Source organism: Gallinula chloropus, assembly GCF_964237585.1.
Source record: "Gallinula chloropus genome assembly, chromosome: 22".
Taxonomy (NCBI): Eukaryota; Metazoa; Chordata; class Aves; order Gruiformes; family Rallidae; genus Gallinula; species Gallinula chloropus.
In genome coordinates this window covers 6,819,461-6,844,064 of record NC_140107.1, presented here as the reverse complement: position 1 = coordinate 6,844,064, position 24,604 = coordinate 6,819,461, and the positions used below count along the sequence as shown (strand labels likewise).

Here is a 24,604-nt window from a genome sequence, read left to right as displayed (position 1 = left end):
AATTCAGCTTTAACTAGGACAGACTCATCTGCTGCAAACTCGATGAGATCATTTCCAAGTTCCTGTTTAACAGGTGCCAGCTCCCTTCTGCACCTGCTCTGTGTGCAGGGATCAGCCTGCCTCCCCCGAGCTGAGAACATCTGCTCAGCTCCCTCAGAAGCTGCAGGAAAGGTGACTGGAAGAAGGAACCAAGCCTGGATGATGTCCTGCTCTGTGCCCAGAGCAAAGAAGCCAGGCCAGGTAGAAACAGAGAGCAAGAAAACTGCGCTTGTTAACAGGGAGGGGAACCCACAATAATCCTGCTACTTTATTTCCATATAAAAGGACAGGGAAAAAAGTCCTCTCCACAATAAAGGCTCACTTGGAGAGTTGCACTCCTGGCCAAGCTGGAGGAGGGCAGGGTATTTCTGTCTCCCAGAACGACACGTTCGCATGCCAGCAGGATCAGCTCAACCATTCCAAGGATAATGCTGCGTCTCTGTCAGGAATTAATGCTTGGCATGGGAGGATGCTCCTCACAGCCTTGCCCTGGAGCCCAGCCCTCTCCAGGCAGGGCTGGGGAAGCATGGGAACACAGTATGATGAGGCCACATGAAGAAGAGCTGATGTGGCCTCCGGCTGTCACTCACACACATGTCTCATCCTCCCCAAAAAAACCTACTCAGGTGGCTCAAGGTGTCCCAGGACTATGTTGTTTCCTTGCCATACTGGTGGATGAGTGGCTGTTCCCCTTCACCAGCTGCTCTGCAGCCAGCAGCAAAGGTGAGCTGCTGGCTGCTGTCCTCACCCGGGGTCTCTGTGCCCCCGCTGCCCCCCTCGGTCTCTGCAGCATGGCTGGCAGCCTCCAGCTTCCTTCTCTTCTTCAGATGGTGCAGGTGGGATTTGGATCGTGTGTGAGCTGGAGAAAGAGGCAGACAGAGTAGTGAACTCTGGGGAACTGGAGAAAGAAGTACCCAACTGATCCCCCCCTGTGCAGTGCCAAGGACCCTCCCTGCCCATCTCCCCACACAATCCATTCCCAGAGGAAGGCAAACTCTTAATCCTGGCCCTGGCTGCTTCTCAGGACACTTCTAGGCTGAATTATCAGGACTCAAACCTTTCCAAGCCTTCTCCTGAATGCAGCAGGGACTAGGAGAGGGGGGAAAAAACCCTGGCTCTGTATATGCAGAAGCATCCAGGTTGTCAGGACTCAACTCTCCCAGCAAGTCCATTCCCAACTGAGACACGACACTGGGAGGGCAGCAGAAAGGAAAGTGTTCCTGAAGAGGCAGCACCATGCAGGGTGCAGGTGAGGTTGTGCAACTCCTCACCAGCCCGTGGAGCACAGCCAGGGTCATTTGTAAGCCTAGATGCCTGCACCACAGCACCAGGGATATCCTGAACATCTCCAGAGCAGGTAGGGATGGAGCCTGGAGCATAATTACGCTTCTGCATAACTCCAGGGCAAGGCCCCTGGCTATGGGAGCACTTCAGTGGGAGTCAGATGGGAACAGAAGCATCACCCCAGGGATGCAACTTGTGCTGATGCAGTGGAGCAGCAGGAGCTGCATTTCTGTTTGAAATCATGGAGCTGAGGATGGTAAAACCTCCTGTACTGGTGGTACTGCCTAACCAGCCCAATGCAGCATCTCAGCAGGGTGGTTTTGCTGTTTCCAAGACACCAGAGCAGTAATTAAAGCAGCAAACTCTTCAAGCAGGGGCCTTTATCAAACAAGGGTACATGTTCACCCAGCCAAGGCCTTCAGGTGTTCTCCAGACATTCTTTTCCTGCCAGAGGATGAAGTGACACACAAAGCCACTGCTTTATCACAGCGCTGCAGGGGTCACCCTCAGCTGGAAAGGGAGTCTCACCTCTTATGATTTGCTGCAAGCAGCACCAAGGCGTAAGGTGGCTGGGAGCAGAGCTGAGTGCTGCTGCTGTCTGGGGAGGTGTGCTCTTTTAAGTCCATACAAATTAAAAAACTAGAGAAAGGAAAGAAAAAAAATCTCTTCCAGAGGCAGCAGGGTTCTGGGGAACAGCTCCCAGAACTCTCTGTAACTTGAGTTAACAGAGCAGATTGCAGATCAGCTCCCAATGCTGTTTTCACTTCCCTCTGAGCTTCTAAATTTTGAAGTTACAAGTAACACCCAGGTTTTGGACCATTTTTCTCCCACCATCTGGGGCTCTGAGCCAGATTCAGCTGGATGCAGAGAACAGCTGGTCCTGGTTGAGAAAGGTATTGTCATCATCCTTCAGAATCTGGGAAGATACGCCCAGAGGACATGCAGTTCCAGCTGTAGAGTTTGAGGGGATCTTGAAGAGTTCCCACTCGGCCACAAAACTTGGTGGACCTGGAAGGATGGCAGGGATCCTCATAGCTTTGAGAGTCCTCCAGTTCTGGAGGAGGTACAGCTCCTTTGCAGCACCTCCAAGCTCAGACAGCTGAGACCAACTAAAATAACAATTACAAACTCATCTCACTACAACGAGTTTCCTACCCTGAGCCAAGTTCCATCTCTGCTTTCACCAGTTCCCTAGATCAGCTGGAATAAGCCACTCATCCAAATCCAACAACCAGCAACCTGAGAAATGTATCTTTGCATCGTGGCTGCATACACAGCATGTGGGCAGCACATGGAGATTTATCAGGTTCATTTCTGCAGGGCAGTTTCTCCACTCCTTGGGTTTTTTTTTTGTTTCTGGTTCTCAGCAGGAGCCTCACAGTGCAGATAAATTCACTGAGTTAATCTGATTCCAACTGAGCTCTTTTAAAGTAAGTCTATTGAAAATAGAAAATCCCTTTCTATTACCATTGCAGCCAGGAATACTTAAAAAAAAAACCCAAAACCTCAACAAAAAAAACCCCAAACAGACAAATAGGAGATATCAGAGCCAAACTGAGCTTTTAAAAACCTTAAGAAATTCTCATTTTACACAAAAAAAAATTAGAAGAAATAAGATTTGTTCTGTGCTTTTTGAGGAAGAATCTCAAGTGCTGAACAGGACTGGGAGTCCTGACCCAAACACAGGTCTGATGCTACGTATAGATCCCCAGTCTGGCTTGAGGGCAGAGCGTGGCAGTGTTTACTGGGTGCTGGGGAAGGGGAGGGGGGGAAGCCCAACAGATGGCTGCTGTGGCACAGCTCCTGCACCCCCTCTGGGCTTGCAAATGGCTGCTTTCATCCGTGGCTGTAAACAATCCTTGAAAGCCCAAGATCATGTGCTGAGGGTCATCCTGCAGAGCAGAGACAGCCAAGGAAGCTGCCTCTGCTCTGGGAAACAGCCTCGCTCCATCCCTCTGCTTGCTGAGCTCCCTCCCAGGTCCCTCTCCTCTCCTCCTTGCTGGATCCTACCTGCCCACTCCCTGTCGCCGATGATGAGCCTGTTGCAGAGCTCACACATGTGATGACTCCGTTTGTTCTCGTGTGCATCATACTCCATCTTCACAGGCTCCGCCGGGGGCTCACGTCCCTGCAGATTAAATAATGGCTCAAATTGGCTTCTAGTGTGAAAATTTGCTTGGCTGTGTTCACTTTGGCAGAGTCTGGGGTGTGAATTTGCCATCTACTGACACTGAGGTGAGCAGGACACATGCTGCAGCTTTATCATGAGAGACAAGCAGAGTACTGGGCATTGGGAGCAATTTCCAGCTTAGACAAAAACCCTTGGCCTCTGCAAGGAAAGGCCAAGGCAGGACAGGGCAGCAGACTGCCTGCTCACAGAAGAGACTAAGCACCAAGTTACAGGGTCTAGAGACTACTGAGAGTTAAGGTGTTAAACTCCAGTTACCCAGTACCTGGATGAAGCTCTCCACGATCTCCAGAGCGGGCTTCAGCACATCCTCCTCCCAGCGCAAGAGGTCAGACACCTCCAAGCCATACACTGGAGGCACATTGGGCCCAGGACCTAGGGAGACACAGAAAGGTAGAGACACCAGAACCTCCTTGGCATTACCCACAGGGCTATGCTGTGCCCCGAGGCGATCTGCTCTCTCCTCTCCAGATGTCCCCAGGACAATCTGCTCTCTCCTCTCTAGCTGTCCCTCAACATTCAGAAGGAAACAGCAGCAGCTTTTCCACAGCCAAAACCACCAAAGGCCTCAGACCTGGGGGGCACCACCCTAAAAGTGAGGAACACTTAAGACCCACAGCAAGCACTCTGTGGTTGTCTGCCTTTGGGACAGTGCAACAAGACACAAGCACACCCACAGCCCATCCTAACAGCAGCGGCTTCATCACGGCCATGGTCTGCAGGAGGCCATGGAGGATCAAAAGCCAGACCCAAGCATGAAGCCATCACCCAAAGCTTAGAAGGGGACGCAGACATGGAGCCTGGAGGAGGAATCTGCAGGTGCAGGTTCCCACTAGGGGCTGTAACTGCTGGTGTGGCTGCAGGGACCGACACTCTCAGCTCACAGCAGCAGGCCACAGCAGGAGATGCTTTACTAACGCCTCGACCTGACAAGGCAGAGTTTCAAAGCCACTCTTTTGGCCTCCCCCAAGCCACCTTAAGGACATGGGGTGCTCACTGCCACCCAAGCAAGGCATGACAGCTGCAGCCAGAGAGCTCCCGCTCCCTCCATCCACGTCGCTGCCCTGCTGCGGCTCACCTGCCCGCAGACATCGGGGCCACGGTCCCAGCTCGGACAAAGCCATCAGAGGCTGCTGTGTGCCAGCCTCAGCAGGTGCTGCTTTTTATTGCTGTGACCACAAACAAGCTGAGCTGAAGCACACCTGCCACCAGAAAGGTGAGCCACAGCCACCACGCACACGGCTCCAGGAAAGCTCTCGCACCCCGGTCAAAGTCCATCTTTTCATTCCAGCTTCTCCCTGCTTTTTCTTCCTCTTTTTTTTCTTTTTTTAATTTTATTTTATTCTTGTTTTGCCCCTACTAAGCACCTTTCAACAAGTGCCCGGCTCCCAGCTGCTGTGGCTGGCCCTGCTCCAAGGTTGGGGCTGGGATGGGGAAGTCCTGCTGGCTCTTTGCCACCGCGGTGAGCACGGCTCATGCTCAGAGCGGCCAACGGGCTCCTGCTCCTCATGTGTTGGGCAGGTGTCAAGTGGGGGTTTCACCCCACACAGGGGGCACATCTGGGTGCCTAGGGAGAGGGATGGTGCTGTGCACCCCCTCCCTAAGCACCCCAGGAACTGTGGGCAAGGTGGGCTGCAAGGATGCTGCAGCCATCATCGCCTACTGCTGCCTGCCATGGGGCTGAGCCTGTGGTTGTGCTATTCTGCTGGGATATTGGTTGTGTCAGGAGGGGAAGATTGTCCCTTGACAGGCAGCAGGGGGTACAGGGGATGTGGTGACAAAGAGCTGGCTTCTTGAGTGTCTGGGCAGGCGCACTGTGGGCAAGATGAATAGCGACAGTGCTGGGCCTCAGGAGGATGCGTGGCTGCTCTCCTTCCCACACATCCACGTTGCAACCAGGGTATAGCCTGCTAGGTAGATCCTGGTAGCACACCCCTGCAGAGCCAGGGCAGCATGGGGCAGCCAGAACTGTCCAGGCAAGATCGAGGGAAGGGATTGTGCCCCTGTACTCAGCACTGGGGAGGCTGCACCTCGAGTCCTGTGTCCAGTTCTGGGCCCCTCACTCCAAGAAAGACATCAAGGGCCTGGAGCGAGTCCAGAGAAGGACAACCAGGCTGGGGAAGGGGCTGGAGGGCAAATCCTCTGAGGAGCGGCTGAGGGAGCTGGGGATGTTCAGCCTGGAGAAGAGGAGGCTGAGGGAAGACCTTCTCCCCACCTACAATGACCTGACAGGAGGGTGCAGAGAGGTGGGGGTTGGTTCTCTGCCCAAGTGACAGGTGATAGGACGAGGGGAAATGAGCTCAGGGCACCAGGGCAGGGTCAGATCAGATGTTAGGGAAAAGTTCTTCACCAAAAGGGTTACTGGGCACTGGAACAGGCTGTCCAGGGGCTGAGGGGGGCTGAGTCACCAACCCTAGGTGTGTTTAACAGACAGGTAGATTGAGGTGCTCAGGGATGTGGATCAGCACAGGACAGGAACGGTTGGACTTGATGATCTCAAAGGTCTTTTCCAACCATGGGATTCTGTGTGACTGTGTGGGATCCCTACTGGACTCATCCCCCCAACACATACTGCCTCAATGTGGAGGAGCCACCAGTCTCCCCTCTTGAACTGGGAGCAGGGGATGTGCTGAGGAGGGACAAGAAGAGATGTGAGACAAGGATGGAAGGGGTAGGGCAGGAACAGAGCACTCACGCCTCAGGAAGCGGTTTCGGACCCACTTGTTCTGCCTCCGGGCGTATCTCTTGGTCACCTGCTTCAGGGCCTGGATCCCTTTGAAGCAGAGGGAGAAGAAGACAGAAACCAAAGGTCAGCACAGTGCTGCAAGCTGAGCTCAGAGCAGAGTGAGAAGAGGCTGTCAGCTCCGCTGCGAGCAAACCACATGAGGAGAAAGTTTGTCCTGGCTGGTACCACGTTCACTTAAGGGGAGTAATTGTGTCAGCCTGGGCGTCTCTGAGCCAGTGGTGAGGAGTGGTGGTCACAGCAAAGCCCTGACAGACAGCATAGGGCCACTGGCAGCTGGTCAAGGTGTCCCAAATGCCCTCGTGTGAACACTGGGGGAAAGGGCCCAAAAGCTCATTCCTGAAGCTTTCAGCAGACAGGACAACCTGTCCAGGGGCTGTGCTGCTCTCCCAACGCCCAAGTGAACACTCCTCTGCCCAAGGGAGCCCAGCACTCCCTGTCCTACCCACAGTGGGCGCTTCACCCCTGTACATCCATTCGGTATTTAGTACCAGGCTTATCATATCCCTCTGTAATCATCTCCTGAGCAGACACAACAAGACCCTTCTGCATACCAGCCTTGTTTTTCAAGGCTTTTATCATTCCCATGCCTTCTTCAGCCTCCGTCTCCACGTTGCACTGAGCCCTCCCAACACCAACCAGTTCCACCCAGGACCTTCACTGTACTGAGGAATGGAGCAGCTCTCTAACAGCAGCTCATCAATCCAGTCACTCCAGAATGACACCTGTGTGACTACTGACTCAGACTGTGATCTGCTAGATCCCCAGATCACTTCCCATCATACTGCTCCTAAAGCAGATGCTGAGTTCTGCCTCCTTCCTCCCTTCCAGCCCTGCTGTCCACAGAATTCACATCCCAGCTGGGACCCCATCACCCAGGTCACTGGTGGACCAGCTCCAGAGCCCTGGAGGCCTGGGGAAAGGAGGAAGGAATTGCTCTGGGTGTGCTCAGAGACGCTCTCCAAGCACTGAAAAAGGAGTTCCCTGTCCCCCTGGGCTGGCTGAATTAGAAACTGCAGAGAGAAAGGTGCAGCTCAACCCCAACAAGACCTGCCCCAAGGTCCCAGCTGGGTTCAGGCCATCACACAGTGTCACCTGGAGCTGCGTGGCACAAGGGATGTAGGGCACACAGGGTGCTCTTCCCACCTTTTTGCAGCAGCAGGGCGCTGGTCTCGGGCGAGCAGCTCCCCTCACTGATGAGGTACTCGTGGAACTCCTTGAAGCCAATGGACTGGAAGATACCATGCTGGTAATCCTGCCTGGAGAACAAGACAAGAGGCAGAGGTAAAGGCCAGCTCCTTCAGAACAGCAGGAGATTGTAACCCTCCCCAGAACAGCTGAGGTCTCATGAGCTTTGGGCCACCCCGTGTCAGCTTTGCCATGTGAACACTCAGGGAGCACCAAGGAATCTTTACCCAGGGGAAATGTCACCGCTTGGCAGGTAAAGTCCAGGCTAAATTAATTCAACACCAAGACCCATGGGGACTCTGCTACTCGACCAACCCTGGTCTAAGCATTCCAGCAGGGAAGGCCAGGAAGCTCTGGAGGATCTGGCTGGTGCAGAGGCAGGCAGCTGTCCTGTCTGCTGGTCCTGCTGCAGGAGGAGACAATGCAGGAGCAGGAGCAGTGATACGTCGGAGGTGCTGCAGGCAGAGTCAGTGTGGGCGCTGCATGGGTCCTGCAGGTGGGAGTGGGAGCAGAAAGGGAGCTGGTGTCTCACCTACCGGTTCTCAGCCACCTTCTCTTGGTTGTAGCGTCTGTGGAAGTCCCGCAGCTCCTCGAGCAGCCCCGCAGCCAGCATGTCATCCACCCGCTTCTCCAGCCGCTGGTCCAGAGCTGGGAGGAGGAGAGCAGGACATGCTCAGCTGCTCAGAGCCCTGTCCCCAGGAGGCCCACTGCCAGACAAGGTGCCAGGGCATGGTGTGGCACTGCCAGCCTCCTGAGCCACCTGAAGAAGGCAGAGCCCAGCAAGTGAGGGGAGAGAGTCGTCTGTCTCGCCCACTGATGCCACAGAGTTGCTGCCTTGATCAGGGAGGAGGCTGGGGCAGGAGCAGGGAGTCAGCCCTAAGCCTGCATCACCTCACTCTGCCAGCCAGGAGCCCGCTCTCACCTGCCTGGTCTGCATGGAGCCACAAGATGCAGGAATGGGGGTATTTCAGGGGCCCACCTAAGGGCCCCCCACCTTCCTCCTCCTGCTGCTGGTGCAAGATTTCACTATGGGGGATCCCCGTTTCTTCAAACACTTGGAGGCTCCTGTGAGCAGAGACAGACAGAGCTCAGAGGCTGGGTGAGGATCAGCTTTTCCATTTCCCCAGGAGCCCTGGGGGCTCCAGCAAAGGGAACCGCAGACACTTGCTGCGATCCAACCCTCTCATGTTGGGGGAGGGCAGGTTTCTGCCCCCTCCCGTGCCCGGCATCCCGAGCACACCCAGGTCCTGAGGGTGCAATGCAGTGCAGAGCATAGCGATGGCACCCAAGGAGCCCAGAGCACAGCCACCCACTCCTGCCTGGCACTGGGACAAGCCCTGCAGGGGATGGGGTTCTGGCTCCAGCCCTGCCCTTTCCAGCCAGGCAGGGCTGCAGGGAAGGGGCCAGCGTTGCCGGTGCTGCAAAGCGTTACTGCCAGCTCGGCCCAGCCCAGCCAGGGAGGTGGAGGAAGCTGTGCTGGGTGCCCAACCCTCTGTCGTTCCCCCCCTACACCGTGCGAATGGGGTGGGCGGCGTTCTGCTCCCCCTGGGCCAGGGTTTGGCTGGGCTGGGCCCGGTAAAGCAGCAAGCCTGGTCTTGCTGCCCTGCTGTTCCCACAGAGCTCAGGTATGTTACTCAGCCAGCACAGCAGCTTGCTCTTTAAATAGCTCCAGATAAACCCTGCTGCTGGGGCACCGCAGCAGGAGCAGCCCCAGTGCACACAAACCAGGAGCAATGGGGCTGTCCTGGACCCCAAAGGAAGTTCAAGCTGGGGTTGACCATGTGGCCAACAGTCTCACATCCCAGAGAGCTCCCCTACACTGGTGCTCCAAGGTCCCCAAGCACCTTGCTACGAGGCTAGGAGCACCCACCTGGGATGGGAGAGCCCACCTTGCCGTGCTCCCAGGCACAGGATTCCCTAGGAAGGGGTGCAGGGTGGGGGGCTGCACCCCTTGCCCCCAGCACACCAAGCTCACCTGGCCATTTTGCGCTTGTCATGGGGGTGCAGCTTGGCTGCCATCTCTGGGTCCACCTGGCTCAGGCGGCGATGGAGCTCAACACCATCCAGCTGTTCCAGCTGCACCTTCCTGTCAGTGACTGGCCCAGGGGCCACGCTGGTCTTGTCCTGTGGGGTGCAAGGCCACACCATGTCAGGCCACCCATCCATATGCAAGGTCAGGGCACATAAGATGATCCCCCAGACCCATGAGGCGAACGAGGGGCTTTTGGTCCTCCTTGCCCCACTCTAACAGGGGGAGCACCATGGCCAGCCACAGGAAACCTGCCCTGAACATGGGGCTCACCCCTTCCCAGGGGGATACACAGCCCTCTGATGGTACCTTGGTGTTGATAAGGACCTTCCAGAGCAGGGATTCGATGTAATAGTTGGTTCCTCCCACAACAATCGGGATCTTGTCTCGGGCAAAGATATCTTCAATGTGCCACAGTCAGGGAGCGTAAGCAGAGATGGACAGCAGGGAGGGAGGGTTGTGGGGAGCAGCAGTTTGGGGCCCAGACCCCACTCTTCCAGCCCTATGGAGTCAGTGAGGCTGCAGGACAGGGTTATAAGTGTCCCTCAGCTCTCACTATCCAGTGTCAGCTGTGACAGCCTCCACCAAAACTCAGAGACACCCGGGGATTGCCAGGGAATACCTGCAGCAGAGATCTTCCTCCATGACCCCTGAGGAGGAGCTGCCCTAAGCATGTGCTTGTTAAAAGAAGCCCCAAGCCCCACTTGCTAGCAGCATCCTCTGAAAACCAGAGGGGGCTGCCACAAACACCCATCTCTGGTGCAGACCTGGCTGTGGAAGGGGGAAAAGCACAGCTGCTCTGCCAGGCAGGCTGCAGCGCGAAAGGATATCAGAGCCCCGGCTTTGTCTCTGAAATCCACCACCGTGTAGTTAGAGACAAGGGGATCCACAAAGCTGATCATGTGGTGCCTGCACAGGCGCTGCTCCTGGGGAGAAACCTTGTTGGTGATGATGTCCAAGCCCTTGTACACCTGGGGAAGAGAAGAGACAGCCATTCACCTCTGCATCCCATGAAATCCCCACTGACCAACGCTCCTTCCCCCACGCATGGCTGCTGCCTGCCCCTGTCACCCCTCCAGACCCCTTGCTGGTCTCTGCAGAAACAGGCAGCAGGAATCCCAGCAGCACCTGCTCCTGCCAGGGCCAAACTGCCTCTCTCCAGTGCTTGTGGGAGATGAACTGTGAGTCTGACCGCTCACAGCCACTTTCCTGGTCTGGTATCACCCTGCTGTTGGGGATGGAAAGGCTGATGGAGTGATCAGAGAGCGGTGTCAGAGCCCAATCAACACAACCAGCTGAGCTGCATGCTCCTCACCTGCTGCTGCTGCTGCAGGTGAAACTCTTGTGTGCCTCCCTCCAAACACCCGTCTGTAGCACAGCACCGACGCTCTTTGGGGAACAGGGATCACTGCTTCCCCTAACACACACAGATCTCTCTGGATGCCTCCTGAACACACACAGATGGTGTCAGCTCACACACACCTTACAAGCCTGGCATACTGCCTGCTGCCTGCTCTCACCGAGCCAGCCAGGTACAGAGGGGAGCAAAGCAGATGGGTGCAGGACAGTGACCCCCAGGGAGAGGAGGGACTGTCCTGCACTGAGGTGAGTGCAAAAAGCAGCACCTCACTGCATCTTCAAGCTCGAGTTTGGCATATACAACCTAGGAGAGCTCTGCTGAGAGATGCTGGCCCTTAGCTAAGAGCAGAACAGAAACAAAAGCCACCCAAACCAACCCTTGGGGAGCATTCTTGGTGCTGGGCCAAGGAGCAACGCCAGCGGCACACATCCGAGCCACAGCCCAAAACCAGCCTCCAGGCTGTGCAAAGCAACAGCCACAGCCCAGCCAGCAGACCCAGGCAGTTTGCAAGTACCAGAGCTGCCTCAGCTGGGTGTCCCATCCCCACCTGGGTCCCCTGAGCCGAACCCTTTCAGATGAGGGCACCTTTCACTTGGGAGAAGAGAGGAAGGCTGCTCGCCCCACTCCCCACCACATGCAAACACAACTGTCTGCAACACGGGGTGCCCCTGGGCCCCGGCACGGCTCCAGGCACGTCTGTCAGTGTGTGCTGCAAGACAAACAGCCATCAGAGCAGGGACCTGCACCCAAGGGTGCTGACAGCCAGTGCACAGAAAGCCTTTCTGTCCAGCACTGCTCTGTGCCACGCCAAGGACCGAGCACTCCCCGTGCCAGGCAGTGGCTACAGCTCTGCTCTGTGCCCTGTTCCCAGGGAGGATGGGTTTAGGTCTCCGTACCTCCCCGCTTGCAGCAGTCTCCCAGCTCCCAGTAAACCGACCTGACAGGAGAAAGGACTGAAAATGGCTGAAGTCATTTCCTCCTCCCATCACCCAGAAACCACCCCAGCCAGAGGGCCAGACTTCCAGAAACAAATTGCCCCTTTACACCCTCCGGGAAGCTGCCAAGGCTCTGGCTGCAGCACGGCTTCCACCCACTGGTCCCAGACAGAAGGATGAGGTGACACAGAGGTGACCCACGGGCAGAAGGCATGGAGTGGCAGCGAGGGACACGGTGAGGTTAGTGGAGCAGGGAAGCCCAATCCCTGCCTGGAGCAGTCATGCGAGCTGCTGGGGCTGCTGAACAGGCTGCAGCCAGGCAGACACTCCCTGCCTTGCCTAACTCTTGCACTGGCAGCGTGGAGGGTGAGGGCCAGCCCCTGCTCCAGGTCCCTCGCTGGAGAAAGGCTTGCCTGCGGGCAGGAAGCGAGGGGGAGCAGGAGGGCAACCAAATACTCTTTCTTCCTGCCCTGCAGAAACCCAGGGCGAGCAGACAGGAGAGGCCCAAGAGGCAGCTCTCTGCCAACATGCCCCGTGGCTGGCTGCAGCCCGCTGATCCTCTTCCATGACCCAAGCCCAAGGCTGAGCAGCACCATTCAATGCAGTTCCCGACACCAAAACCCCCCCTATGAATTCAGCAGCCCTTGGCTCCATGCCTTCCTCCCCCTGCAAGGGCCAGTCTGGCCCTCCAGCAACTCCAACTCCCACTCGTCTGCCCGAAACCTCAGTCAACACAGAGAACTACTGGGGAGGTTGGGAGGCAGCCGGGAGCTCCCAGTGCCCTGCGCGGGCAGAGCTGGGATTTACAGTTCAGGCTCCAATCCCCCAAGGTTCTCCCAGAGATTAACCAGCAAGAGCTTCCCCGGAATATCAGGCAACAAGAGGAGGAATGCAGTGTCAGTGTGTGGGCTGGGAGGAAACAAAGGCAGCCTTTTACACACACCCAGCAAAGCCCAGAGAAGGTTTCCACCAGCTGGCTGTCGGCAGGGCCTCGCACCGCCACGTCCTCCCGACGCTGGGTTCTATTTTCAGCAAGCGGCTCAGATAAGCCTTTGTTGCTTTCTAAGGCCCCAAAACAGATTAGCAGCAGCCTGGAGCAGCAGGCCTCTGAGACACCGAATACAAGGCAGGGGACTAAAGATGCTTAGCCTTGACGGCGTCCTCCCACCTCTGTTGCTGAAACCTCCGGGCAGGTCAGCCCCACAGCTCACAGTTCTGTGCTGGAAACTGAGGCAGGAGACACAAAACAACCATGATTCTCGGGAAATGGTGCCTGTGAGGATCCCACAGCCTGGGAAGGGTGGGCTCTCCCAAGCCCACCAGTTTCTGGGATGATCCCGAACTCTGTCCCTTTGTCCCCATCTGTCCCAGAGAAGGGCAGGGTGAGCGCAGAGCGCAGGGTACTGAGGGCGGCACGATGGCTGCGCGGCATGGGGACCCCAGGCACATCCAAACCACCTACAGCTGGGGAGAGCATGAAGACTTCACAGGGGCCAAAGGATCTGCAGAGGGGCCTGGAGGACTCAAACCTAGCGAGGAGAGCATGATCTGCCCCTCTCTGATCCCTACTGGAAGCAGATGAGGCCCTCCGGCAAGCTGGCATGGGGATCGCTGCACACTCCGTTGGGAATAAAGAAGCAGGGCTGGCGTCACTCTGCCTGGCTTCCCTGGGAATGACTTACTGCTGGAGGAAACTCACTGGGATGACAAACAGCAACAGAAAGGACAAAAAAGAAAGATTAAGAGGCCACCAGATTAACCAGGGCTCCTGAGCTGTGCGCAGGCAGCAGCTAAGTCTGTAATTTGACCACAGCGACTCAGGGCCGTGACAAACATGTCCTGGAGATAGAGGGGTGCCTGTGTGCAGGAACAGGTGGGCTCAGGGCTCCCCAGCCCCTGCCCGAGCCTGGCTCCAGCTCCAGCAGCTGCCCAAAACACTGCCAGCATTTGTCAGAGCCCCGCAAGAGCCCGCACGGGGCGCAGCGATGAATGGACAGAGGGGGTTGCGGGTGACAGGGTCGCAGGCAGCTGTCAGTCCAGAAGGAGCAGTGGGATTTTAAAAACCCAGCAGCTCTTCCACAGGGACATCGGAGCCAGCGCTGCGCGGCGAAAGGGACGCACAGCAGGGAGACAATATTCCACGGGGAACAAAGCCAGCAAGAAAGCAGACCCAGTTGGCTGGCTGCAGCCGCCTAAGCAGGGCACAGGGGTTAGTGGAGCGTGGTGGGGGAGGCGCAGACAGGCTGCTTGAGGCTGTGCCTTGAGGCGGCCGGGGTGGTGGAGAGAGGCAGGGCTCCCCCGCCTCGCCGCGCCGCAAGCACGGCGCCTTACGGGATAAAAGTAGCAGAGCTGCTCAGCTCCCGCTCCACAGTCACAGTCACGCTAGAATGAGATTAGCAGGAAAGGAGGACAAGAGCCGCTCGAGCCGGGATGCCATTGGGCGCCTGCAGCCAGCATCCTCCCACTGCCTGCATTCCCATAGTGGGCCCTGAAACAGCCAGAGCACAAAACACACGCTTTACAACATCCACCAGCGGGAACTGAGACGCCACAGCACACCAGTCAGCTCCAGCCATGTCTGCAGAGCTGAGGATGCAGCAGGAGCCTCGTGTGTTGGTGGGATTGCTCAATTCACTGGCCCTTTCCCCAACACTGAAGCTTGCAGGGACAGCAGCCACAAGGTCCAAACCCCTCAGCATTCCCAGTAAGCAAAATGGGCCTAACTACCAAAAACAAAAGCTCTGCTGCTTGTTTGGGTCAAGCTTTGCTCTGACATGGGCACTAGAGCAGAATAACTCACCTTGGAAACTTAGGAGTAGCTGACTAAAAGCTGCTCCAGCCCTGACCAGCCCACAGGCAGTGCCAGCCCACAGGACAGTGGGATGGAAGTGCCCGTCCTTCGTTAGGGAGCAAGTGCTAAGGGCTCACAACACCAGTAATGCCAGGTGGGTCATGTTGGCTGGGGCAGGCAGCCAGGAGGGCAGCTGCCCACAGTCAGGCAGCGCTGGACAAAGCTTCTGCATCTCATGCAAACATGTTTGCCCCTGTGGGATTTTGTCAATTCAGCTCAGCCATCGAACACTCTTTCCCCGAGGCCTTAAGGAAAATGTTCCATGAAATTAAAGCTTTCTGATTGCTCGCTCCAAATCCAGGAGAGAGAGTTTTTTAATTGAGGTCTCTAGGATAGAGTGACCAGCATCAGCAGCCTGGTGCAGGAAACCAGGAGGCGGCTGCAAGTCAGCGAGTCAGTCTGAGCAGCACAGAGGGCAAAGGGTGCTGCTGGCAGAAAACACCTGCCTGAAAAGTGTAGTAATTATGCATTAAGTATTAAACTTGATGGACAGTTCAAGTGTTATAGGGAAAAAAAACAGTGAAAGTGTTGATTAGGAAGGAAACTGTGTTGCTAAACAAGAACAAAATCCCTGTGGTGGAGGAATGTCATGACAATTAGGACACACGACGCGAGGCTCAGCTCCTTGGTGGGTACTGACCCTGACTGTACAACCCACAGACTCCACGCTGCCGCCTGCAATAAGAGATGAGACCACAGACTGTGTCACTGGCAAGTAGCAAGTATCATTTGTAACGCTCCTTCCCGTGTCAGTGTCCCTTTGCTGGGTGGCTGGGCAGGGCAGCGCTCACGTTAAAGCCTCACGCTATGCCCGCACCATCCTGCACGGCTGCCTCGCCGGGTCCCCAGCCAGGGTGCGAGGCAGCCGGTGGGTGGGTGCGAGCCTGTGGCTGAGAGCCCCGTGGCTGGGGACCGTGTCATGGGAAGGGACATTGCCCTGAACCCTGGCCGGCTGCCCGGCCCTTCCTCAGGACAGAGGCACCGGGCCCAGGTCGGCCCCAGCGCTGGGAGCTCACCCGGGATCCGTCCCCGGGCTGCCCCACACAGGCCGCACGGCCTGAGGTCCCCGGGGGAGCCCGGCGTGCAGCCCCGCGGGGCTGGGCCTCCCCGGGCCCCGACCAGGCCAGGCCGCCTGCCGGCAGGCTCAGCCAGGCCCGGGAATTCCGGGAGCGGCTCCGGCCTTCCCTGAGCCCCAGGCCTGGCCGCGGCCCGAGCCCCGGGGCCGCCCTCCCCGAGCCCGAGGCCCGGCGCCGGCCCCTCTGGGTTCTCGGGGCCTATCCTCGGCCTTCCCCGGCCGGCCGCGGCCTGCCTTCCCCGGGCCCCGCCGTACCTGCATGGAGTCGGCGCTGACGATCTCTCCGCCGAGGCGCAGCCCGAGCTGCAGCGCCAGCGCCGACTTGCCGGTCCCGGTAGCTCCCAGGATCACTACCAGCGGCCGCGGAGGCTGCGAAGCCCGGCCCAGGCAGAGCGCGGCGGCCGCCATAGCCCGGCCCGGCCCGGCGGCTGCCATGGGGACGGGCGGGCGGGACGGGGGCGGGACGGGGCCGGGGCCACCCGCGGGGAAGACGGGGCCGGGCCCTGTGTCCCTCTGCCAGGCGGGGTTCCTGCCCCCAGCGCTGCTCCCTGACCTTGCCCCGGCCGCCAGTCAGGGCCCCCGCCCCGCGCATCCTCCCGCCCCGGCCCTTTTTCGGGTCCCCTGGGCTCCCCCCGCCTTCAGAGCCCCCCGGGCCGTGCCCACGGGTGGGGTTCTGCCCCGTGGGAACTTTATCTTTCTTATGTTTTTTAATTTTTTCGGGGGAGAAGGGGAGCATGGGGAGGGGAAGGATGCTGTTGCCATAGCAACGGGGCAAGAGGATGAGGAGCAGGGCTGTTGCCACAGCAACAGAAGAGCGCGTTGCCGTGGCGACGGCAGCCTCCGGAGGAGGCTCGCCCTCCCCTTCACACGGGGAGATGGGGAAGAGGGCCGCTGTCTCCGTGGCAACAGAGGGGAGGGAAGGCAGGGAGACGGTTGCCAAGGCGACGGCGGGAGGAGGGTATCTCCACGGTGCCTCTCTCCCTGGCAACACACATCCTTTGCCATAGCAACAGGGAGCAGGAGGCTGCGGGCCCGGGGAGGGATGCGGGCAGCTGGCCCCCCTCGGAGGGAAAGGGATTATCGCCGCCTCGGGGAAACTGTCCTAAAAATTTGCCAGCCCAGGCGTGAAGGCGGCACCGAGCCCACGGCACCCCCGGGCCGGCTGAGGCTGCCCCACGCAGAACCAGGGCTGGCAGGAGGAGAGCTATGGAGATAAAGCAGGGGTGGTTTGGGGGGGGAGGACACGGTGGAGTGGGGGGAGAAGGATGGTGGCAGGGGCAAGGGGGTAAATTTCAAGGAGTGGGGCAATCTGCATTAAAATAACAACTGCATCTGGCCTGGAGATGTGGAATTGCACTGATGAGGGCAGACACTTGCAAATTGTGGTACAGAACAAGCGAGGAGGAAAAGCCCTGTGTGTTTATTTTGCTCACTGAATAGCACCATCAGGCTGCTTCCCTGGCCCTTGCCATGGCAGTACATCTGCTTCAGTAACCAGGGAAGTTTCAGGTAGATTTATGTATTATGCATGGCCTCCTTTAAAGCAGGAGAACTCAAAGGCATGTGCAAAACTGCAACTGTTCCTCAACCTGATTTGAGACCGACCACATTTTCCACTGGTGATATCTCAGCTCGATCCACAGGATCTTGCACATCATTTCCAAGAAGGAAAAACACTGTTTTCAGCCTCCTACATGCCTCCAGAATGTAAAGGAAAAGCACACCTTAACTAAAAACCTTGTTAGGAAGGTCCTTTGGAGCTGAAAACAAAACAAAACAAAAAAGACACCAGTCTGCAAGTGTCACAGCAAAAACATTTGAGGGACCAGTACATCTGGGCTTTGTTTCCTGCACATGGAAGTGTCAGATTTAGGTCACCTGGCTCCGTGTTTAAACTGCTCCTCCCATGAGCAGCTTTAACACAGCTCTAAAACACTGCAGCACCGTGTGCCATGCTACACAGAAAGCGTGAAATCCCTGCTGGAACCGAAGGGAAGGGGTGTTTGAGGGGCACTGTGTGTGGAGTCGTTGCTGTTTGGCTTTGCCCAGGTGCCTGAGCCTCCTGCAGCGAGCAGCTCTGGGCTGGCTTCTCAGCAGTAACAGGATCCCTCCTGCGTTTAGGAGTAAGATTTTGCTGCCAGCACAAAGGAAACCTAAACGCAGCGAGTGTGGGGAGGCAGCAGAGTGAACACACAGCTATCTGTGTGATTTCATCCACTCAGCAGGCCCATGAAGCTCTCCGCTGCCCCTGGAAGCCAGCAGATTGCATTCACCCTCCCCTATAGGGTTACCACCAACCACAGCCCTATCCCCTGACCCACGGGGCAGCGATCGCCCTGCACCCACCATCCTGAGCCCCATTAGAGGGGTTTACAGTTACACCCAAGCCTTCTCCCAGCCCAGCGTGGGCTCTTTACCCCTCCTTGCCAACAAAGCCACTTAAAAGGAGGAAAAATAATCCAGGTGATTCGTTTCCCTGGCCCCACCACCGTGACCACTTCTGTTTCCATCGCTGGGAGAAAGCCAGGACAAAGAGCTCAGTCTTACCAGCAGAGAAGCAGCCAAGCCCTGGGGTAAAGTATATTAAATTCTGTTCTGTAAGGGGCCAGGACACCCCAAAACCCATCAGCCAGCCCAGGTCCCCCCCTCCCAAGAGCGTCACAACATGATGCATGGAAACCCACAGCCATCTGCATGGAAAAAGCCAACCCAGGCTGTTGCAAACTTATTTATTTATGAAGTGTGAGGTAATGAAGAAAGTGCTAAATCCAACCACAGTGTTAACTCTAACAGTTCTCAGCAGGTCAGTGGGGACCCCAAGGGTGCTGTCCTGTGGGGCCACCCCTGCCAGCACCCCTGGGAGGGGATAGGGGACTCTGCCACCCACATACCTCACCCCAGGGTGGGTAGTGGGATGGCAGAGGTGGGAGAAGCCTCAAAAGCTGCATGGCTTCCCCATGCATCCCAACCTGCCACCTCCAGCCAGGCTCCCTGCAAAGCCCAAAGCTTCACCGGGCATTTTAAGCGGCTGCTGGTGAGGGGATGCTCACAAGGGTGGGAAAAGGGGGGGGGGTCACAAGGATGCTCACAAGGGTGGGAAAAGGGGAAAGAAAAAAAATCCCCTGTTATTGCAAACGGGTGGTTTGGAGAGCTGCAAGGGGGGGAACTGGCCTCCACGAGGACTCAGCTCAAGGGTGTGGTAGGAACCAGCCCCTTCCTGATCTCCCTAAAGTGCAGCAGGAACCCCCCAGCAAAAAAAAAAAAAAGTTTATATATTTATATATATAAAAAAGCAAACTCTTTACCAATACTTCTCAAAAAGTGGTACAAAAATACAGTATAAAAACACAGCCTCCAGTATAAGACTCGCAGTTACAGCAGCAGTTTCTAGAACATTAAATCCAAGACAAGCTACTGCGTGAAGTGGTAAGAAAGTGAGGTACGGTCCAGCCGAGCAAGGGGGGTCGCCCACAGGGTGCTGTTAACGCCAGTGAGAGAAATAACCCATGGTCACTGTCTCCATAGGGGTCTGTCCAGCTGTATCTGCCTCTGCCTGCTTCCCTGAGCCAAAGCAGGCTATGGTTGCTTGGGGTTTTTGGGGCACACCCAGGGTCAGCTCCCAGCCATGCCACTGGTGGAGAAAGGCTGAGAAGGGGAAAGGGTCAAGCTCATGATTCAAAGCAGTCACTTCATGGGGGGAACAGGGGAAATCTTGCAACACCCAGTGCCAATTAGCCACCCCAGGCAGGCAGTGCCACAGGGACCCCCCCTCTGCACCCCCAGTCCTGCAGCCACCCCTCATGCAGTGAGGGCTGCGCGCTTCAGTCCCCTGGGGCCAACAGGTGAACAGACAACCAACAAAAATGTAAAAAAATGTGCAAATTGAGAGGGAGCCGGGAGGGGTCGTGGTAACCAAGAAGCTGGGGAGGGCGGGGGGGCACGTTGGGTACTAGTGTCCCTTGAGGTGAGCAATCCGTTTGAGCAGCTGGGCCTGGCGCAGCCGCAGCTGCCGCTTCTCCGCTGCCATCCTCCTCTCAGCGCTGATGAGCGACTGCAGGTACTCAGAGGACTTGCTCAGGATCACCACTTTGGGGGTCTTGGGGCAGCTGGCGAGCCCGGGCACCTGGTCCCGCAGGGCCAGGAAGCGTGAACGCAGGTCGTTGCGCCGCTTACGCTCCAGGTAGTTGTGGTTTTTCCTCTTGGCCACGTCCTCGCTGTCGGATCCGGGGCTGCTGCTGGGTTTTGGCAAACCAGGCTCTGGCAAACCAGGCTCTGGCAGCACGCTGGCAGGGGCTGGTTCCGTGGCGCTCAGAGGTTCATCATCCTCATCCTGCTGCGCTGGCTGCGGTGGGGGAGAAGCATCCGGCGGCGAGCGGGCAGCGTAGTTGTGCTGCTGCTGGTGGACGGAGATGTGGAAACGCTTCATACAGGGGTCCAGGGGGTCGGCACGCAGCGTGATGGTGACCGGCTTCCTCAGGCTGAGCGACTGTCTCTTCTCCACCGTCACCACATCAATCTCCTCACCTTCTGCTCGGAACGGACACAACGAAAACACCACCACAAAAGAAGAAGTCAGCATCAGTCGGGAACCCCCGGTTATCTCTCGTCACCCCCTCTCCACACGGATGGTGTCCCCGCTGCCATCCCACACACGATGAACTGCAAGGCCACCCCGCGACCGGCAGAAGGGATGAGATTTAAATGCTTTTCCAATACTGTGGCACAGGAAGGAGCTTTCCTTCACCGTCATGGGGACAGGGCTTTACTCCAGCTTCATTTCTGCACCGGGAGCAAGAAGCATCCGGGATAGACATTGGGCAAGAAACACCCAAGAGCCCACCTGCCCAGGGAGGGGACAGGAGGAGCAGGATGCTGGGGACCTGGGACAGCCTAACTGCAAAGTTCATCCCGGTCTGAGCTTCCAGGGCGCATCGGAATTGTAAATGAGGGCTGTGGGGCAGAGCTGCCCTTTGTTCCCCCGCTGCAGCTTCCCACTCGGGTGACTTGTTACTTTTCACAAGCGATAAACCCCATTCAGCCCCGGCTTCCCGGGGACAGAGGGGACAATCCCCCGCGGCGCGGGGGGGATGGGAGAGGTGAAGGGGTCCAGCCAATAGACTCGGCGAACTTTGAAGGCATCCTGAGCACAGGAGGTGGTGGGGCAGGGGGAGGTTATGGGGGCTGTGAACAGTGAGACCCAAATAAAGCATAACCGGACCCAAACCGCTCTGCCTGCAGCATTGTGGCACGTCCCACCCGGGAAAGCCTAGGGACACAAAGCTGGCCCCTGGGGACAGCGGGGTGACCTGGCTACCGACACGCCTGCCACCGCTCTCCCTTTTGGAATGCGCATCCCCCTTTTCGCATAGGCTTTGGGGGAAGATGCAGCCACCCACTGGCCCCCACTCCACTCCCCCAAGCCCTGGGGGCTCTGCCCAGCAAGCCCAACCCCCCTGCTACTGCAGCTAGTGGGAGGGGGAAGCACTCGCTCACCGACTACGGCCCTAGCTCATCAGTGTCACAACCCGGCCGGTCTCAGCCACGTGTGTACACACCACCCCCCCCCCGCCCTCATCAATAACAGTTGGACCGCGAGGCCCCGCCCCCCCAAGCCGCCTATTGGCTGCTTGGCGGGACACACCGGCTACCGTAAGACGCCATTGGTCCTCTCCCCTGCCCGTCAGCGGGGCCCCTCTCATTGTTTGCAATCTGTTGCTTTTTGTTCGGCGCCCACGTGGCGCGGCCGGATCCGGGCCGGGACCGAGCCCGGGACCCCACCGGCACCGGGACCCCACCGGCCCCCCCCCCCCCCCCCCCACGCTCCCTGCCTCCCCCTCCCCGAGCCGGCCCCCCAATTTGGGTTAAGCCTCTTACGCCCGCCGCCTGCTTACCGTCCCCGGGCTCCTAATGGCATTAAGTGCCCGTCCCGCTCCGTGACTCACCGGCGCAGGTCGCTGCCACCGGCAGATTTATTAACGGGGTCAAGGCACCGCGGGGGCCGCGTCAGCGCTTCCACGGCAGCCGACTCAGCCCGGTTTGCGTGGGAAACGGTGCACGGCCCTACCGGGGCTGCGGGTTTGGGGAGCCAACGGGGGGTGTGTATGTGGTGGGGGGTGTGTTTGTAAATGGGACCGAAAATAGATGGTTATAGACCGAGATACGGGGGGGGGTGGTGCAGCCTTGCCCGTGGCTGGTGGGTTTCAGAGGCAGCCGCTTCGCAGCCGGTTCTCTCTCCCACCTCGTGTAAACACACCCCCACCCCCACGCGGGACAAGCAGACGTGCCCCGGGGGTGGTCTGGGACCCGCCACGGCTGCGGTGGGATGTTCCCGCCCATCCCTCCGGGGACGCGGCCACCGCTCCCGCAACCTGCCTGCCCCCGAGGGATGTTTTGCCTTTTGTCCCGAGGGAAACACGTCCCGGGTGGGCTTTGTGAGCGTGGGGAGCAGGGGAAGCAGCCGAGGTTACAAACTGGGAGCCGAGCGCTCTGCAACGCGCACGCCCTCCCTCCCCCCGCCCCCAAACTTTCCCCGGTGAGTTGCAAACTTGCCCCAAACCACCTTGTCCCCGAGGCTCCCGTGGGGTCGGGACGAGCGAGCGCGGCCACCCCAACCCCCACGCAAAGGCCGAGGGGGACCCCACTCACTCATCTGCGAGGGCTTTCCCAAGCAGACCCCCCACCCCCACCCCGGGAAGGGGAGCAGCCGAGACCGTTTCATTCGCGGGGCCGGGACGGGGGCTCGCTTGGAGCCGCAACAAAGGCAGGAGGCTCCCGGCACAGACATGTGCGGACACGCGTGCCCTCCACGCCGGGCTCCCCGCGGCAAGGCTGGAGGGTGCCCGGGACCAGCCCGCATCTCGCTCCTTTCCTTACCAGAGTCGCTTTGGCCCTCGGATCCCGAGGATGCGGGGATCTTGCTCTCGGCCAGCGGGCAAAGGAAGACGGCAGCGGGATCCACGCACTCGCTCACCGAGCTGCTGAACCCAAAATCCTGGGCGAAGGAGGGTTTGTGGGGGGTGGCCCTCTGCGTGCCCGTGGAAAGTTTCTCTGTCATCGCCTTCTCCAGCCTCTCTCGGGCTGAGAACCCGCTCCACATGCAGTCTTTGAGGATGAAAGCGCTCAGGTTCCCGAAGATTTCCCCCGTCCCTATGAGGTACTCCGGCTCTTCCCCGGCCAGGCAGTAGCGGGAGAGCCAGCCCCGCTCCTCCGCCCCCGAGCAGCAGGCTTTCTCCCCGGGGGCACCCAGCGGGGAGAGCGGGGGCGTGGGGACCAGCTCGAACTTCTTCCAGATATCCTCGCTGGGGGCCGTGGAGCGGTGGAAATCCTCCTGGGCATCGTGGTCGTAGAAGTAGTGTTGGTACGAGTCCAACTCCATCTCTGCATGGGAGGGGGCGGCAAAAGCAGGGGTTGGGGGAAGGAAGGAGGGGGCGCGCAGAAAGCCAAGGGGGCACGCCCCCCACCCGCTCCGCAGGCCCGCTCAGGAAAGGGGCACCCCCAGCCCCACGGAGGAAGGGGGCAGCGCCCCCGGCTCCCGACGCTCCCGCCCCCCTGCCCTGTGCTGCGGGTCGCGGCGGCACCAGCCACCGAGCCGGGACCGCGGGCGCATTGTTCCCCCCGCTCTTATAGCCTGCCCGCGCGCGCGGCCCCGCCCGCCCGCCAATCGCCGGGCTGTTATTTGCATAGAGGGCGGGGCCGTGTTCTGGCCCCGCCCCCGGTGCGCCGGGGAAGGGATGGCGCGACCACCCGCAGGGCTCCCCGGGGCTGCTACCGGGGTGCTACCGGGGTGCTACCGGGGTGCTAACGGGGTGCTGACGGGGCTGCTAACGGGATGCTGACAGGGTGCTAGCCTGGCGAGCCCCCGGACCCCCCGGAGTGTGCCCCCAGGTCCCGATGGGGATTGGGGGTTGGGGTTTTTGGGGACCCCCTCAGCACCCGCGGATGAGATGGGGAAGATTTTGGCTGGGGACACCCCAGGCTGAGCTGGGGGGCGTGCAGCTGGCATGATGGCAAAGCTAACTGGAGAAGCAGGGACAAGTCACAAGGGAGGCATCGCCCGCTCCCAGAGACCACCCTTTTCCACACATGCCCCTGTCTGGGTGTCCCCCCACATCCCATTGGGCTCCCAAGCTGAGGAGCACCACAACCCTCAGCTCTGGGGCACATACAGGCAAGCCACTCTGGTCTTGGGCAGCCGTGGGGTCACTTAGTGTGTGTGTCCTGCCCAGCGTGACCCCATACAGGTGTTCTCACAGCCACCAAAGCCCTCATGGGCTCAACTGGAAGGTTTACCCCTCCAAAAGCCACCCAGTCCAACAAAGAGGCACCTAAAATATTAAGGGGCTGCAGGAAACTACAAAACAAGCACTGGGAAGTGGTGCTTTCCTCTCCAAGCAGAGGAAACTGGCCCGTGCACAGAGGAAGCGGTGAAGAAGCTGCCTCCAACAGACATCCTCTCTGGAGTGTGGGGGCTGCAGCGCTGTTGCTCCAAAGAGGGGTTGGGAACTGCCAGCACGGCCCAGAGGAAGGGGCTGGAGGGAAGCTGGAGATGTCCTGGGACACAGCAGAGCTGTCCTCACACACACAGCTCCCACCACTGGCCCTGCTGCCCAAACTCAGCTTTGCCCGTGCAGCACCTGGCACGTTCAGCCTGGGGGGGTCCAGGGAGACGCTGTGTCCTTGGGGACTCACGAGAGCACAGTAGGATGCTGTGCCTTCCCTCTGCCAAGGTCCTTCTAGGAAGGGCAGTAAACCATGGAAACACAGCGAGGCAACAACCACACGCCAACAACCGTGGCATTGTTAAAGAGCCCCCCTCGGGTGAGCAGGGCCCCCCTCGTTGCACCCCAACCCACCTCTGCCCCAGCACCCCCCTATTGCCACCCAGTGCAGCGTCTGCCCTGTCCAGCGGTTTG

At 58.6% G+C, this 24,604-nt stretch overlaps 2 protein-coding genes across 2 annotated transcripts; both read right to left on the bottom strand.

Moving 5' to 3' along the window:
• Positions 1 to 283: 283 nt before the first annotated feature.
• TRIT1 (tRNA isopentenyltransferase 1) lies at positions 284 to 16,127 on the bottom strand (the record flags this gene model as incomplete). The annotated part of the gene is made up of 11 exons (XM_084274367.1): positions 284 to 898; positions 3,334 to 3,451; positions 3,777 to 3,886; positions 6,207 to 6,284; positions 7,401 to 7,513; positions 7,979 to 8,090; positions 8,365 to 8,507; positions 9,418 to 9,566; positions 9,781 to 9,879; positions 10,302 to 10,442; positions 15,948 to 16,127. The coding sequence occupies 11 exons, from the start codon at positions 16,125 to 16,127 to the stop codon at positions 687 to 689; spliced, it is 1,455 nt and encodes a 484-aa protein (XP_084130493.1). The 3' UTR covers positions 284 to 686.
• Positions 16,128 to 19,641: 3,514 nt separating this feature from the next.
• MYCL (MYCL proto-oncogene, bHLH transcription factor) lies at positions 19,642 to 23,067 on the bottom strand (the record flags this gene model as incomplete). Its single annotated transcript, XM_084274240.1, has 2 exons — positions 19,642 to 20,219; positions 22,566 to 23,067. 2 exons carry the CDS (start codon positions 23,065 to 23,067, stop codon positions 19,642 to 19,644), a joined length of 1,080 nt encoding a protein of 359 aa, XP_084130366.1.
• Positions 23,068 to 24,604: the final 1,537 nt, after the last annotated feature.